Source organism: Excalfactoria chinensis, chromosome 6, assembly GCF_039878825.1.
Source record: "Excalfactoria chinensis isolate bCotChi1 chromosome 6, bCotChi1.hap2, whole genome shotgun sequence".
NCBI lineage: Eukaryota > Metazoa > Chordata > Aves > Galliformes > Phasianidae > Excalfactoria > Excalfactoria chinensis.
This window is the reverse complement of record NC_092830.1, coordinates 767,068-783,505: the sequence shown is the minus strand read 5'-3', so window position 1 is coordinate 783,505 and position 16,438 is coordinate 767,068. Positions and strand designations below refer to the sequence as shown.

Below are 16,438 nucleotides of genomic sequence, written 5' to 3'. Positions count from 1 at the left end.
ATTCCTTTAAGGTAAGATTGAGTAATGATTAATGAACAAAGAAAAAACTCACAATTTTAAATAGGTGTTCCTGGTGGATCACTTCTTCAACATAAGTTATTGCAATTTGTGTTTTCTTGTAGTACTGTATGCAAGAAATGTGTCAGAGGCAGTTTTTTGTTACAGATAATAAGGCACAGGCTTAAACATCGCTCGAGTCATAAAACAGAGCTTCCTAACTGAGGTTTCTGCTATTTTTTTAGTGTTGCTGCTGTTATCAAATTACATGAAAAATGTTAATGCATACATAAAATTCCCCATTGTGTGCCTTTTGTTTTTGCAGGCACTATCCTGGTTGACAACATGCTGATCAAAGGGACAGCAGCGGGGCCGGACCCCACCATTGAGCTCTCCTTAAAGGACAACGTTGATTACTGGGTGATCCTTGATCCCATCAGCCAGAGGTTGTACTTAAACAGCACTGGCCGAGTTCTGGACAGAGATGTAAGTTTGGGGCTTGAGGTTTGTTTTCTTTTCTCTCCATGGAGTTTATTTTCTGAATCTGTGTGTACGTACAGAATAATTGTGAATGTAAGAATTGCTGTAATGTAATATGTTTTGTCCCCAGATGACTGCAAACAGAATTGATTCTTTGTTAGAACTCACTTAGGTGCATGGTGAAACTGGGTCATGAGCATGAGAATTACATGTGGGAAAGACAAGAACAAATGACCATGTATTGGCAGAAACAGATACAGAACCAAACTCCATTGCTTATTGAGTTAAGAGTATTTTTGCTATGCTGCTTTTTTCTGGGAGGTGGAGTGCTGCTCGATCCACGTCCCTTTTGCACTTAGTAAAAGCCTGCTCTGACTGTGTACACTAGCTTATGAGGTGGGAGAAAAAGCAGTGGAGCTATGTATACTACAATTCACTTCTAGTTTAAGGGGGGGTTGTTTGTGTATTTGTTTGTTTTGAAGGCGGCATTAAATTGGTGTTATGCTGCAGCATATACTGCAGTTCAGCAGAATCTGCAGGAAAAACTAACTCAAAAATGACTGTAATCAACATGGAAGGAGTAATTCAAAGATCATGCGAAGTTCTCCTTGGAGTGCTGCATCAGTTTGTTTTATATTAGCTTGATAATTAGTTTGTCTTCTCCATTTATTCTGAGGTGTTCTCAAAAATGACATGCAAATGTATTGTCCTTTCCATTTTATTCTGTTTTTTGAAGCTGATTGTATGTAGTTGGGCTTAAATCAGCTTTCATTCACAAACTAATTTAATATGTGAAGTGAAGGTATGCAGCGCAGAATGGACATGATTGGGCAAGGAAATCCCAGTGCATCAAGTGCCAAACACGCAGCTGCCTTTGCAGCAACACCAGCTTAGTAACAGTCTAGCTAAGCTCATAAATGTTGTGCATTACCATGTATAAAGACACCTTACGGTGTTGTTCTTTGCAAGATGTCAACTCAGATCACAAGGAGATGAATGGACAATATATGTTTGCTTTACTTACTTAACGGCAATATTGTTTTTCCATTAGTTTTTAAGGGATTGTTTCCTCATTTTAACAATGAACCAAAACTGAGAAAAGGCCAGTATCTGCAGAAAGAGGATTATGTACGTTTTGATCCCTAGTACTGCAGTGCTGGGTAAAACTGCTCATGCTTGTTTAAATATGTTAGAATATGAAAAGAAAAAGTGTAATTTGGGATAACTGATATTTCAGGTGCAGTCCCCACCGTATCTAACTTTTGGGGTCTCAATCTCAGTTTAAGTTCTGTGCTAAAGAAAATGAAAGGAACGCATGAAAACTCAGCCCAATGGTCAACTGAATACATGAACCTTACACAGTGGACTTGATTAATATGGCTCTTATATAAAGATTGTTTCCAACCATCAGAAGTAGAGCTATACAAAACCCTCAATAGCGTGTGCAGTTTTTGTCCTTCCTTTGCTTGTTTAACAAAAAATAAATGCTGGATTTCTCATCTCTCTGGTGAAAGTTACACGAATCCTTGTAGTTCCAATAGAATTTGGGTTTTATGTTCTTAAAAATCAAGCTTTGATTACGGAGCAGAAATTGGAGTCTCAGTTGCAATTGGAGCATATGTGATTGTACCAGAATGTCTGGATTCTCTTCCCATTTTTCCCCCATATCCCAGCTTGTCATCTCTATGCTGATCAGATAACCTGGTCTCGTTTTTTCTTTTATTACTTTTCTTGAAAGAAGTTTATTAGATCCCGCTGATTGATTTTCACCAAAAATGAATGTATATTTTCCAAACAAAATCAGATAGAATGACAACTTCAGACTTTTTTCCCAAAGCTTGAAGTACTTAAGAAGAATGAATAGAGATGAATCAGAGCTGGAGAGGAAGTGAAGCTGCTGCAGTGTGTTAGGATAATTTGTCCCCAGTGTGATTAAATATGTATTGTGCTATTAGGTATTTACATTCATTGCTTCTAAATCATGATATCAACCTGTGTTCATCTAAACATCTGACCTTATAGCTAAGCACTGATTAAGCAGATATTACACGTGAAAATAGCCCTACACTGGTCATACCTCAGCAGAGGCAAAAAAAAAAAAGTGTTTTTTTTTTTCAGCATCTTTATCAGAAAGACCGAGTGATGGCTGCAAATCCAGAATGTTGTGGATTTTCTTATATACTGCTGGGAACAGCTGTGGTTTCCATAGGTGTTAGTAAAAACAGCACGTAACCTCAGTTGCATTTTAAATTTATTAAAATGGGCTAAAAATTCCATTCTGGAAGCTTGCAAAGAATGCCAGCTTGAAAACTATAAATGATAACACTCAAATCTTAATTGTCAAGTTACTGACTATATTCAACATGGTCCTACTTTTTGTTAGAACTACCTTGTAATTGGCTGAAGGTTTTTAAAGAGAACCAGCTCCCAGATAAATGCTCATGCTGTACCTAATTGCTGAGGAAAAATTGAGAGAGATGAGGGAAGAATAGATTTTCACATAAGATCTCAGCAGCAGCGTAAACCCCCCTTCTTTTCCCACGTCTACTGACTTTAAAAACTGATTAGTACCGCAGTCTAAAGGGTGAAGAAACCATATGGCTCTAAAATCCATTGTAGTAAAACTGGAAAAAATCAGTCACTCAGAGAAATTGTAGCGTTTAGAATGAGGGAAAGCATAGTTAGGCAGATATATAATTACGGATATAATTGTTAGTCTTGGGATCTCAATACAAAAACCTGTTTGTGTTCATTGTGCTGTGGAGTACATAGGCATTTTTAAATTATGCTTTTGAGTTGTTTATTCTTTTGAAGGCTTTGAGGTTAATAAATAGTGGGGGTTTTCATTTAGTCCTTTCCAGTGCATTCTTGCTTTCTGCTGAGCATCAGATACTAAATCAAAACGGAAGTTTTTTTATTTGAATATTCTGGCATTCACTGTAATAAATACAAGAGGGCTTTGGATGGCCTTTGCTTAGAGGTGACTAAGTTGCTTTTAAAGTACTTGATAAATGCAAATGGTTGAACGTTCAGTCTATTTCTGACTTGACCATTCAGTTCAAATATTAACCAATCAGAAGTTAAAATGTGTGATATTTTCTAGGTATCTATCAATAATCAAGTGATTACTGAAATTGAGTTGATTATCGAATAACCTATTCTGCACAATACAGCTGTGAGATCTACATGGAACAGCTGTGAGGTCTACATGGAACATTGCTAGCATGAGCTCTAGTCAGGAGGCTTTTGGAGAAGCTTTCTGAGTCTAGAAAGACACGGTGCAGCATCAAGCATAACACAGACTGATGGGCGACAGGAAAACCTGAGCAGTACAAACATTGGTGTAACATTTAACTCTGAATTTGGTTCGTAGTTTGACTCTATTATCAACATGTATTTTTGATTACAGCCTCCAATGTCCATCCAGTCCATTGTGGTGCAGGTCCAGTGTGTTAACAAAAAGGTTGGCACCGTTATCAACCATGAGGTACGGATCGTGGTGAGAGATAGGAATGATAACTCACCTCAGTTCCAGCAGCAGCGATACTATGTGGCAGTAAATGAGGTCAGTATTTATTCCTTTTCCTCTTTCTTTCTTACCTTTTTTCTGTGTATTGGTTTTTTGTTGCAAGAAGCCAACGTAGTTCTTTCACATCTCATTTGAAAACCCAATAAATGCAGTAGCATTTAAATCCCTTCATTTATGTCACTTTGGAGAAACACAGCACAGCCGATATCCTTAAGGTTTTACCATGAAAACTACCTTACCTGTTTCCTAAGAGTTACAAAGATCAACATGCCTTTCATCAGAATGCTTGCAGTATATGGAACTAGAATCTGAAGCTGTGTCTCAATGAGTCAAACATGGGTTTATGTTAAATTTACAGAATGTTCTGTGGCATTTTGCAGCTTTATCAAAATGACTGAAAGTAAAGCAAATTTATTTATGAAAAATAAGTGAAGAGTGAGTAGGTCGGCTGTTTTTATTAAGAACGTGGTAGACTGGTAAAGTTCAATTTACTGCTGTTTATTAAATGGTACCTGTGAATTGAAGTATTTTGCTCTTTTATGTCAATAGAGTAGAAATTTATGGATTGGACTCGTCCATATTATTTGAAGGTTTTTCTTTCTTGAGCAAATACTATTTCATTTTACTTTGAAATGGCATTTTTTATTCTCTTAGGTATTAAATAATCTGGTACTAGACAGCACAAAGGATGTGTTTGCTGTAAAGTAGTATTTGTGGGCTTCAGTAATGAGAAGCAGGAACATGTGTGACCTTACAATTCCTGAAGGGAATTGCAGTAAAGCTGGGGAGGGACTTTTTGAAAGGGCAGGTAACAACAGGATGATGGGAAGTGGTTTACAACTGAAAGAGGGTAGATTTAGACTAAATATTAGGAAGACTTTCTTTACTGCGAGGATGGTGAGACACTGGAACAGTTGCCCAGAGAAGTTTTGGATGCCCCGTTCCTGCAAATATTCAAGGCCAGGCTGGATGGGGTTGTGAGCAACCTGGGCTAGAGAGAGGTGTCTCTTCCTACAGCAGGGGATTGGAACTACATGACCTCAAAGTCATGTAGTCCATTCTATGAAGTGGAAATGTCCATACTGAACCTAAGAGAAGGGAAAGACAGGTTTGTGTTATCATCTTCACTTGAAGTAGTTATGAAATTGAACCAGTTATGCATCATAGTGGTTATTCAGTGTGTTAGGGAGTTTTGTTTTTTCAGTGTTGACCGTGTGTTCTGTTACGGTCACTACATTGCTTTAAGTGACCTGGAGATACTGAAGAGTGGTCTGAAGGCCTGACTGTATGACCTGCTGTAGGGAGCCTGCTTTAGCAGGGGGTTTGGACAAGATGATCTCTGGAGGTCTGTGATGAAAGAATCAAGGGTTTTCCATAATTAGAAGTCCAAAAGGCAGAGAGAAAAATGTACCATTTAGAAAAAAAAATATATAGTGGTTTTATATGTTTCAGATATCTACTGTCATTTATTTGCATTACTGTTGAGTGGAATGCAATCTTATTCTTCCCACCAGCTGCAGTCTCAATATAATTAGCTCCTTTGTTTCATTTTATCACTGTTAGGCTTCTGTCTTCCATTGTGGCACCACTGTGCCGTTCAGGATTACCCACTGGGTTAATGTTATCATTAATTAACAAAATAAATTAAAAAAACAAAACAAGTTCACAAAAGCATCTCGGTTTTCCTTGAAGGTTTTAGTGAATGATTATCTGTTTAATGATAGGTTATCTTGCTGAAAACTGGCACTGCCACTAGTGAATTTCACTAGACTGGGGAGGGGTCTAGTGGTGGTTTTCAGTTTCCTTTGGTTTTAGATTTCCAAAAACAGTCAAAGCTATTTCTAATGATTACTGGTAGCTGTAGTGCCAGTTAAATGACTGTAAGTAGGTTTCACTTCATTGATTTTTGAAGTTGTCTTTCAGTTCAGGAATAGAGGATTGGCTTTTCTGATAGCTTAGTATTTCCAGGTGATACTGGTATCTCAAAATCAATCAAAAGGAAGCAGTTTACTTGTATTTGTGTGTATGTAGACACTTAGATGCGGCTATTCTGATGTGTGCGCCTACATGTGTGCATAGGTCCACGTGTGTTTGTTTTATTTGATTTTATACATTTTATACATAAATTTATACATACAGATTTAAAATCTTCGCTCTCTCAGGTCTGATAGTTGTAGTAGGGATCTAATGCAGACACAAGATCAAACTGTTTGAAATTAATTGATATTTTGTTAACAAGAAAATGAAGTGGTAATTAAGCTATTGACTATTTGTAATCTTCTGGGTTGTGAAACAGAATTGAAAATACTTCACGCAGCTTAGCAGAGCACAAATGGAGCTGCTGTCATCTAGGAGCTAAGCTGAGCCTTTTCATTAAGTATGTCAAGACACAAAACAATGTGAGCGTCTCAGCCAATACCAAATCCAGCTGCTATCCACAGCCTTATGAGTCTTCTCTTAAGAGCAAAAGCTAGTTACTTAAGGCTCATGCTAAATATTTTCTGACCATTAGAAATACTCTAAAAGGTTATTTCCTTTGTATCTTGTGGTATATTTTTTATTCATATGAAAATGTCACATCATTATCAAGAAAAAATCCATGACAAGATGACATGAGCCCAGGGCTACATTTGACTGTGTGTATTAATGACCTAAAGATACTTGTTACTGCAGCATGCCCAAATAGCATTCTGACAGGCTGGAAAGCATGCAGTTTTTTTGAACTGGGGAAGAGTTGCGCAGCTCAGCTAACTCTGCATAGACAAAGGTATTGCCCCAAGGGTTGTAAAAACATGTAGCCTGATACAGAGACTAGAAACTCCAATCTTGTAATGCTAAGACGCAGTTGACGTTGGCTGTTCTTTTGTTGAACTGAATCTGAACAAATTTATTTCATCTAAATACAACCGCATTGCCCATGTTCTTTTTATCGCTATACGTTTTTCACACGGGCCTTGGAGTGTTTCTGATGTTTTGCTAATCTCAGTAGTGGTATCAGGTTTTATTTGGAAATGTTAGAGAAGTTTTGCAGGAAGTCAGTGTTGCTTTAATACACATACATACCCTTACAGTTTATGGTAATGTTTCACTTGTAAACCAATACTTTAGGCTTATTTCTTTTCATGTAAGTTAGCAGAGATGGTAAGTCCTTGCAAAGTAGCCTAACCTCAGCTGTCTTAAAAGTCTGGCTTTGTGCTGTTGAGAATTTGGACTGGTCCTGAATTTTCTTTGCTTCTGGTGTGATTATTCATCCCTTTTTCCATACGGTGTTGAAATAATTAATCTCGGCAGGTAGACATCATCAAAAGAGTATTAGCTCAGAATGATTAACTGTAATTCTGTGCTCTGCTCTTTAGGGCCATGGTGAAAAATTACTCATTTTTTAGCTTTGTAAATAGGCAATAATGAGAAAACTTATTTTCAGGATGTTTTATGGAAGTATTTAACGTTCCTGCCTGCATCTAGATTTCTAAGAGACATAAATCACATAGAAGGAAATTTCTAAGCGTTAACGTTGCTGGCTGTGTAAGAGTAAAATTTATCATATCCATTTCCTCTCTATGTGTTTTAATTACTTTCTTTTGAAATCTTACTTGCTTCTTGTCATCATGTTTCCTTTTCAACACATCGAATTCTCACAGAGATGATCCTTACATTGACGCTAATGCTAATATCTGTTTTTCTTTGTTTCCTTCTTGAACAAGCTCAGAAATTTGCAGTGCTCAAACATGAGCTTACTGCTTTCCTTTCCAAAGGAGATCCTTAAGTTTAATACAGAGAATAAAATCACGACCACAAAGTATTTCATGAGGTAGTCAGGTCTAATGGGAAGTGGGACAAGCGGGGCTCTGTAGGCCCAAGTGGCACTTTTTGGAGCCATTTTTGGAACCTGCTGGAAAGGAGAAGCAAACCCAAGGAGCCAGGGATCCTCCTCCCCACTGTCCCAGAATATTTGATGTCAGAATATTTTTCCACCCAATCTGTCATTTTCAACCTGTGAAGAAATTCTGTTGCCAAAGGAAGCCTGGTGTTCAAGTGCAAGCCTTGACTGATAACTGAAACTGGCTTCTGTCTGTTGTGGGTTTTTTTTTTGTATAAATATAATCTCAAATTAGCAAATTCAGAATGGGAACAAACCTCATGCAGAAGATGTAGGCTTGGTTGCTTCCTCTTGCGTGCCTGCTGTGGCAGGGTCAGTGGCGTAGGATTCACTGCTTGTCTACATCAGCAATTGAATAATTCAGTTTTGATGTGGGTCTGATTCAGATGTGCAGAATTACGGATGTGGTGGCTCTGTAGAAGTTGAGAAAACTGAGGTCTATCGCTTAATTTCCTGTGATGTACTTGTTATGTGTTACTGTAGTTGTTTTTGGAAGATGCAGGCTTTACTGAAGGTTGGACCATTGAATGTTGGATCGTTGAAGTTTGGGCAGGCTTTGTTTATGCTAGTAGAGGTGTCTGTGGGACTGTCTTCTATTATTTGTAGTGCACAAAAGAAAACGTAGGGTAACTGGACCTCTGCGTATCAGGTTCTGTAGGCAACTACTTTGGATGCAGCATCTTTTGACTGTGCTGTATGAGCACACAATTGTAATTCTGATGGATACCGCTCCTTGATTCTTATACCTGTCCCCTTTTTTTTTTTGTCATTTAATCGTAGAATAGCCTGGGTTGGAAAGAACCACAGTGATCATTCTTGTTTCAGTCAGTGCTCGTGTCTGTGATAGTGCCTCCCCACATTAACTACAGGCTGCTGCACCCAGACAAAGTGCACGGCAAAGACTTGCACAGCGCTGAGGGTCAGCTCGCTGCCTTAGGAGGAATTAGTAGCCCAATGGAGTCAGCTTACAGCCTGTGTGTGTGGGATGCTGCCATTGCCTGTGCCAGCAGTCGGCTGGCTAGCAGCCAGAGAGCTGCAGATGGTTACCATGCCCTAAGTGTGGATGGTGTAGAAGTTAAGCCCTGTGCCAGTTTTAACTTAAAGCTTTGGAATTGATGTTTTTTTTACTTCAAAGCTTCAGTATTGGGAGCTGTGAAAATACTTCTCAGAGGACACCGTCAGCTATTAAGTGGCTTTAAGTAATTAGCAGGTTTATAAATTGACAACAGACTGGGAGCTATGAATATCTGACGACTACCTATTTCCTCCTATACTCACTTCATGTTATGAACCATTAAGTGTGAAAATCAAATAGCAATCCACATTTGCAACAAATGCCTGAATGAGCCGTTGTCCTTTGCCACCTTCTCTTCATACAGCACTTGAAATATTTCATACCCCATAGTTTTTAAGATGTGCAGCAACTCATGGCAAGGAAGTAAATTGGACTGGACCATGCAGGCATGGGCCAGGCCTTCTGGCGTGCTGAGAGTACAGCAGGAGGTACAGCTATGAGTGATGCCTGTGTCAGATCCAGGTCTGTCTGTTCATTTGGTTCTCAGGTGGACCACTCACAGAGGTTTCTGAATAAGTCAGAAATGACAGGTTCTGAAAGGATTGGGGTTTTGTCTTTATAATGCTGAGCCATAGAATCGTGGAGGTTGTAAAAGGTGGCAGAGATCAACCAGTCCAGCCATCTACCTACCACCAATATTTCCCACTAACCCTTGTCCTGTAGTACATCTACACGTTCCTTGAACGCCTCCAAGGATGATGGCTCCATCATCTCCCTAGAGAAAAACATTTTCCTCACATCCTTGATCTCAGTGGGTCTCAATTTCCTGCAGCTTGTCTACTGTAGGATAGTTAGAAATTGGTGAAGTTCTAAATGTAGTTTCTGTGAGCATTCAGTTTCTGCCAACAAAGTATTGGAGAAACATCATTCTTGCCTATGTTTAAAGCCACAAAGCTATGTGCTCTTGTGTGTGCAGGTGTTACTTGGTGTTGTCAGCGCTCTCATGAGCGTTGAATAAGTTCTGTTTGCCTTGCAGGTCATTTTAATTTTCCTTCCTGGGCCTGAAGAGGTAGCTCTCAGTTACTTTTATCTATTTATGTTTATTTAATGAGTGCTTTTTTATTTTCATCTTCACCTTTTCTAAAACGCACGGAGCTGCCCTGATGCATAGGACCTGTGTGTAATAAAAATGGAAATTTCTTTCACTCTGTATGACCCTTGGCATCAGTGAAAGCAGGGTGTGAGTATATTGTGTCTAAATGTTTGCTCATTCATGGCTTTCCAGGCTGAATAAAGGGGAGAACGGTGGCCGTGATATACATACTTGAACAGTGGGAAAAAATGAGAGCCTTTCATACATGCATTTTTCTTTCCCTGCTTTTGCAGTTGACTCCAGTTGGAACAACCATCTTTACAGGATTTTCTGGAAACAATGGTGCTACTGACATCGATGATGGTCCCAATGGCCAGATAGAATATGTCATCCAGTACAATCCTAATGACAAAGTATGTGCCTTTACGTTTTTTCCTTTCTACGTATATATTTTAATATGAAAAATATAGAGTTATATATCTAAGTGTTTGTAAGAATATGTATATATTTCCTTATGATATATATGTAATGATTTTGAAATAAGAAACGAGTAAGTGGCTGCTGTTGGACATCATAAATTCTAAACTTGAAAACTTAATTCCTGGTCTTGATTCAGCTCTGTCTGTGAGCCTTGCTTGTCCCATAAACTCACCCAAATATATCCTTCTTTATATATATTTAAAGCCACCTGTAAATAGATATAAGTATTACTAAAATAAAACAGTAATGGCCTATGTCTATGATCAGTACAAGTGTATCATTTTAGAGAATAAAAGTTTGAGGTATTGAAATAAATGTTCTTTAGGCTCAGATGTGTGAATCTCTCTATCGCAATGCTTTTTTGCATGAGTGATCTATTTGAAGTGTCCATGTGCATATTCTTGAAAAATTAAAGTTATTTTGGCAATGCTTTTTTGTAAACCAAGGTATGTTTTGCCTTGGGCTGAGGGCGTTGTTACTGGGATCAGGTGGTGTGATAATTTAAGTATTCTAACCTGATAATCTGTTCATCTGATTCTCAGTTTAAGCATCAGCATAGGAATTCTGTGGAATAGTGAGGACTCCCCTGTTTGGAGCCATCTTGGTGTAGTTAGTTGCCTTGTTTAATAATTATCTAATTTCTGTTGCATGCCTGGTTAATGAAACCTGCTTCTTTTATCTGTAGAGAGCCTTTGTGTGCGTAACAGTGCTTTACCTATTAATGCACTTCGAGTGTAGGCTTGACAAAAATAGCTTGTAAAGCTGCTTCACTGCTACTCTGATCTTGCTAGGAAGATACCACAAAACATCTGCTACAATCTTCCTTAACGTGGTAAAGTGTTGCCACGCTCAAAAATGAGGTGTGCAGCTTAGTGAGAAATATTTGTGCTTCTTTACGTCTGGGATCCTTCCATGTTGAGTGTTGACGATGCCCGGTGTTGTTTGGCACCGTTAACAGGTTGCTGCTTTTGAAAAAGCTAAAATGCTGATAATTTCCATTAGAGACCAATTAAGAATTAAAAAAGAAAAATGGTAAAAAATAAAAATAGAGGTGTTATATTCAGTTTAGCTTGAATACTTTGTTGTTTCATTGGGAATGTATATAAAAGTCAAGAAGAAGAAATGAATGCAAAAGATGTTGGATGTTTTCCTGGTCCCTTTGGTGTTGTACAGATGGATGCCATAACATTTCCTTTGGCTCTCAGAATCAAAGGATGAAGTTGATTAGTTTGCCAAAAAAAATCTTCAAATGCAGTTGATTTTAGATCTGAGGACTCTGGTTTTCAACCTGAAGGTTGAGAGAAGTGCATACGCCAAAAAGTTCTGCACTCAATCCATGCGAGCTAATTTTGCTGTTATTCTCTGTATTGTTTGGTGAGGGTAACAGTTACCCTTTTTCTATGGTAATTCTATGAAATCAGGGATATGCATCATGCTTTTGCTGTGCTGAGTTGGAACGTAGCATGTCCACATCTGCCGAGATTGGCTCTGTTGATCAATCTGTTGGCTCCCAATGACTTTCCCCTTATCAGATAGTTTGCCTCGTGGTATTTTGCCACACTTACACCAAATCTTACAATGTGTTACCTGTGCCACGTTTCAGACTCATGGTTTATGTCACACAGCTTCCATGGGATCCCAGATGACATCCCAAAACTGCAGATGAATGACATGGCAGTTAGTTACTGTACAGTCACTTGTTTTGGGGACCTCACAGCTCTGTTTGGATCTCTCTCATGAGTGTGAATGAAACATAACTGGACGTAAAGCTCCCAGAGACATATTCTTTCATCATGAAGTTGCAAGTTAAAACTAATTCCCGTGCCAGCAGGATTCTGTTGGAAATTCAGATTCTATTGTAATAAAGAGATGAGTGATATTCCTGTTTTGTTATGCTTCATTGGTGCTGCTTGCAGGTGTGTGCATTAAATATGCGTCTGCGTACCTGAAAGTATGGGCATACCAGGTACTTGCAAGCTGAAACTCCAGAGGGGGAAAAACACAAAGCTTTGCTCTTCTTGGGAGTGTACATCATTACCACAGATGAATCAGTGTTCTTATTTTTTTCAGTAGATTCTATCTGTGGGAGGAGATAAAAGATTTCTCCTCTGTGTAGTAATTGTATAGCGCTTTATATCTTGTCGGTTTTAGTTCAGTAGTCTACCAGGCTCTCCAGAGCATGCAGCCTTGCTACAAAAGGTAGATTGCCACTCCTCCTGTGCACCTGCATGAGTGTATAGCAAAACTGTAGGAGTTATTTTTATTCTCTCGTCTGCCTTCCAGGCTACAACCTGGGAGCACAGCCCAGAAGCACCACCGGCACTTGTTTTTAAACCAGTTTTATTATACATGGGGAAGACTGTGGCTCGGGCTGGGTATGGGGATTATCTTACTGCATTACAGAGCACTGTGCTGGCCTATGGCTTAGGGAGGCTTATATTACAAGAAGCTAGCTCAAACAAAGGAGTGGTCATAAAACTTGCACACATAACATCAAAGCTAATTGGGAACGTGGGTCAGTAAAAGCGTAATGTGTAATTATGCCTTGCGAATATTCACCAAGTCTGAAGGAGCAATGTCTGAGCATCAGAGGTTGTTACATCAGCTGTGTTCAACAGAGATTCAAGTTGGACGTGTCTCTGATAATCAGGCTGATGCAGCAACGTGTGGGAGATCTTACGTCTGTCTCTTGTCTATTGCATGTTATGGGGACGACAAAAGCAGACTTCTTTCGGTGTTGTGCTGAGAAAGAGCAAATGCTAAAAGGTGCAAGATGCCACGTGGCAAACACCAATTAAAAGCTCTAGGTCATACTGCTTTCCCCAGTGGTTGTGATCAAAGAGTGAAGCAGGAGCAGCCCACAGGAGTTGTACAATCTCTGCCCTTGAAAATATTCAGCCTCCAACTGGCTGAGGCACAGAGGAGCCCGTGTGAGATCCCGCGCTCTTTGACAGCCTTCCTTATTTTGTGATTCAATTGAACTCTAAAACCTGCCTTTGATATAGAAGGGATTTGGCTATTTTTGTCAGATGTGTTATCATCTCTGTTTAGATCGTCTTTTAGAAAGCCCTGTAATTCACTTCAGATTCTCTGAATTTCAGCAGTGTCGTTCTTCAGATGGCTTTGTGCTGCTTACAGTCCAGCAGGTAGGGGCAATAATGTGAAACACCATCTTTCTACTACTGAGAGGAATGGAGATGAACAACCTGTTAGAGACTTTCTAATTTTCCCAGAACGACCAATTTTAGGTCTGGCATCAGGAAGTGATCCTTGCCATCCTGCGGCCTCCAGCCTGCTTCGCTGCTTTCAATTTGGTGAACGTGCTGTGTTGTAAGGACTGCTGTATGAAAGCATTTTAGTATTTCATTTTTGAAGCTTTTCAAGGGAGAATCAGTTCTGTTCTCTTGGAGTGTGCAGGTGACAAAGCAGCATCTCTCTGCCAGAAAGCATAAAAGAGCTTTCAACATCCCTGACACCCTGCATATGCTGGCTCATTTCAGTGTTGGATGGAGGTGCAGCTGAGCAGTGCTCTTGTTTTGTGTATCTCTGAGTTGCCTTGGAACTTGGTCACGATGGTTTGCATTGCAGCAAGAAGTAGATATTGCAGAGCAGTCACAGGGATACGTGTGGGGTGAATCTGATGCGACACCTTTCAGAGTTGTGGCACACACTCACACCTGGAGGTTAAACTTGACATCGCCAAGGAACTGCTATTGCAATTTGCTACTCTACTGGAGCGAGAGGGGACTCCAAATACAGGCACTTTGGGATGAAGTTAAGGGTTTTTTTGCTGAAATTCCACTAATGCTTCCCAACGGTTTGGATTGTAGAGTTCCATGTCAGTTCATTTTTCCCTTTTTGTCAAGGAATGCCAGAAAGAAGGCACTATTTTCAGAGTGCATCGGCTGATCCTCTGCTGCAGAGACTTTCACAGTTGGTTCTTGCCTTTTTAACCAGAGATAAACGGGCTGAAGCAGGCAGAAGGGTCTTGCTTGTGAGTTGGAATTCCCATGCGAGTGCCTGGGTGTGCGTACACACACAGACAGCATTATTTCCATACAATAGTCTAACACGTTACCTGTTACTTGTGTGGTTCACATCCCAAAAGGGAGACAAAAGCAGTGAACCCTACATGGTTCTTCCTTCTGTTCTAGCTTCCTGTATTTACCTCTGTATTTTGTGTTGATCTTCCCTCTTCCCTGTGTGTGTATGTATGCATATATAAATGTCTGTGCACAGTACCGCTGGGTACTTTATATATATCTGGAGTTGATTACCCAAAAAGAAACATGCCAAACTCAGTCATGAGCAAATTGTGTCTCACAGTATTGGCAGAGTCTGTTACAGACCTTCCAGTGATTTTTTTTTTCCTGTGTCAACATGGCAATTTTAACAGTCATTATCATTAATTACTGAAAATTGTACTTGTTATGCAACTGTCTGAACATTTGTAGGGGAGGGGAAGGGCCTTTTTGTGTTATCTAAGGTAAGAATAGTACTTTGTGCCTCTGTAGTGTTTCCTTTTGAGAGCTGCTCCACAGCTGTTACCCATGCACCATACTTCAGTGTTAAGTATATTCTACGCTGGTAGACTTAAGCATGGAAAGATTTTGGCGTGAGCAAAGGTGTGAGAGGCTTTTTGAACACTTTTTGCACACTTTCAGCACAGCGAATCAATAAGAAACAGGAGAGTTAGGCTTCAGTTTGTGATTAGAAGTAGTGAGTTACTTGCAAACAGCCAAAGAGAATTCTGTTATGTACAGAATACTTACTGTGACATTCTCATCAAGTACATCGGGCAGGGAGAAAACAGGATACTGTTCAAAAGCTCTGTCTGGAAGCTTTTGGTATGTCATCCAACAGGCCGTCTCATTGTGGCCAGTCTTTAACGTCCTCTAATTCTGAAGCACGTTCGATTTCATCTCGCTGTTTTAATTTTTGCAGACTTCCAACAGGACCTTTGACATCCCTCTCACTCTGTCTGGAGCAGTAGTTCTACGGGAGAGACTGAATTATGAGGAAAAGACTCGTTACTTTGTGATTGTTCAAGCGAATGTAAGTATAGATCTCAAAATGGCCATTTATAGTTCTAATTTAGGTGGCCTTTAAGTTTCTGGGTATGGTTTTTTCCTAGAAGAGGAAAAGCATCTCTAAAATTCCAGGTCTAATGCGCTATTATTCTGAAGACCCTATTTAAGATGTAACTAGGTGCTTTCTGTCATTGAAAGATTAGACATATTATTGCTGGTTAAAAAAGCTTGCTCAAGATGCATAGAAAAAAGCAACCTTCTGGCGCAGGGAACAAGTTGCATACTTGAAGTACAGCCCATGCAGAAAAGTGTGTTCTAGTGTCAGTAAGTGTTCATCTTCTAACACATCTGGCGATGCTAATTTGACGTCAGATGAGCTTAATGGATACAATTTAGTTGTATCCTTCATGTTTGAAAAGCAGTTTTCTTTAAAGAGGTGATTTTTCTTTCAAGTCATATTACATGGTTATGTGGAGGTTTTTACACAGTGGCTAGCAGTAGATAATGCATACCCGGGAGAAGAGTGATGTTTAAACTGTATCTAATGCATCTGTCATTGGAGAATTTTTTTTTCATGCCCTTGAGGACTGTGAAGGCTTTTTTCCGCTTTTTGTTCTGATAATGGCTGAAATGGAAACTTTTTCTCTGTTGTTTGCCACTGTTGTGGTACTGTTTCATTTATTGTGAAAAGGAGGGTCCCCTGAAGCAGCTTGAAAATAGTTTTAAAGGAATGTAAGTTTGCTTTCCGCTGTATTTTGTGGTGTGTTGAGCATTTCCCTAGTAGAAGATGGGTTCTAAGGGTGTGTCTCTGTGCTCTTGAATCTATGGAAAATTGAAGTCTGTAGCTCTGAGGTTGAACTTGCAGGAATTATTTATCGTGTAGAATCTGCACAATCAGAAAAAGGGTTTTACACCTTGTCCTTACCTTTAACTT

The 16,438-nt window shown here is 39.4% G+C and overlaps 1 protein-coding gene across 11 annotated transcripts in view; it reads left to right on the top strand.

Annotated features, from left to right (window-relative positions):
• PCDH15 (protocadherin related 15) overlaps positions 1-16,438 on the top strand; it is a 597,589-nt gene that overhangs the window by 393,257 nt on the left and 187,894 nt on the right. For all 11 annotated transcript variants that reach the window (XR_011904016.1, XM_072339847.1, XM_072339849.1 and 8 more), the window contains 4 exons: positions 323-483; positions 3,887-4,042; positions 10,288-10,407; positions 15,419-15,529. Coding sequence is in view for 10 of the 11 variants with exons in the window: in XM_072339847.1 (XP_072195948.1) it covers positions 323-483; positions 3,887-4,042; positions 10,288-10,407; positions 15,419-15,529 (548 nt within the window). In the remaining variant the exon portion in view is untranslated. The remainder of the gene's footprint in view (positions 1-322; positions 484-3,886; positions 4,043-10,287; positions 10,408-15,418; positions 15,530-16,438) is intronic.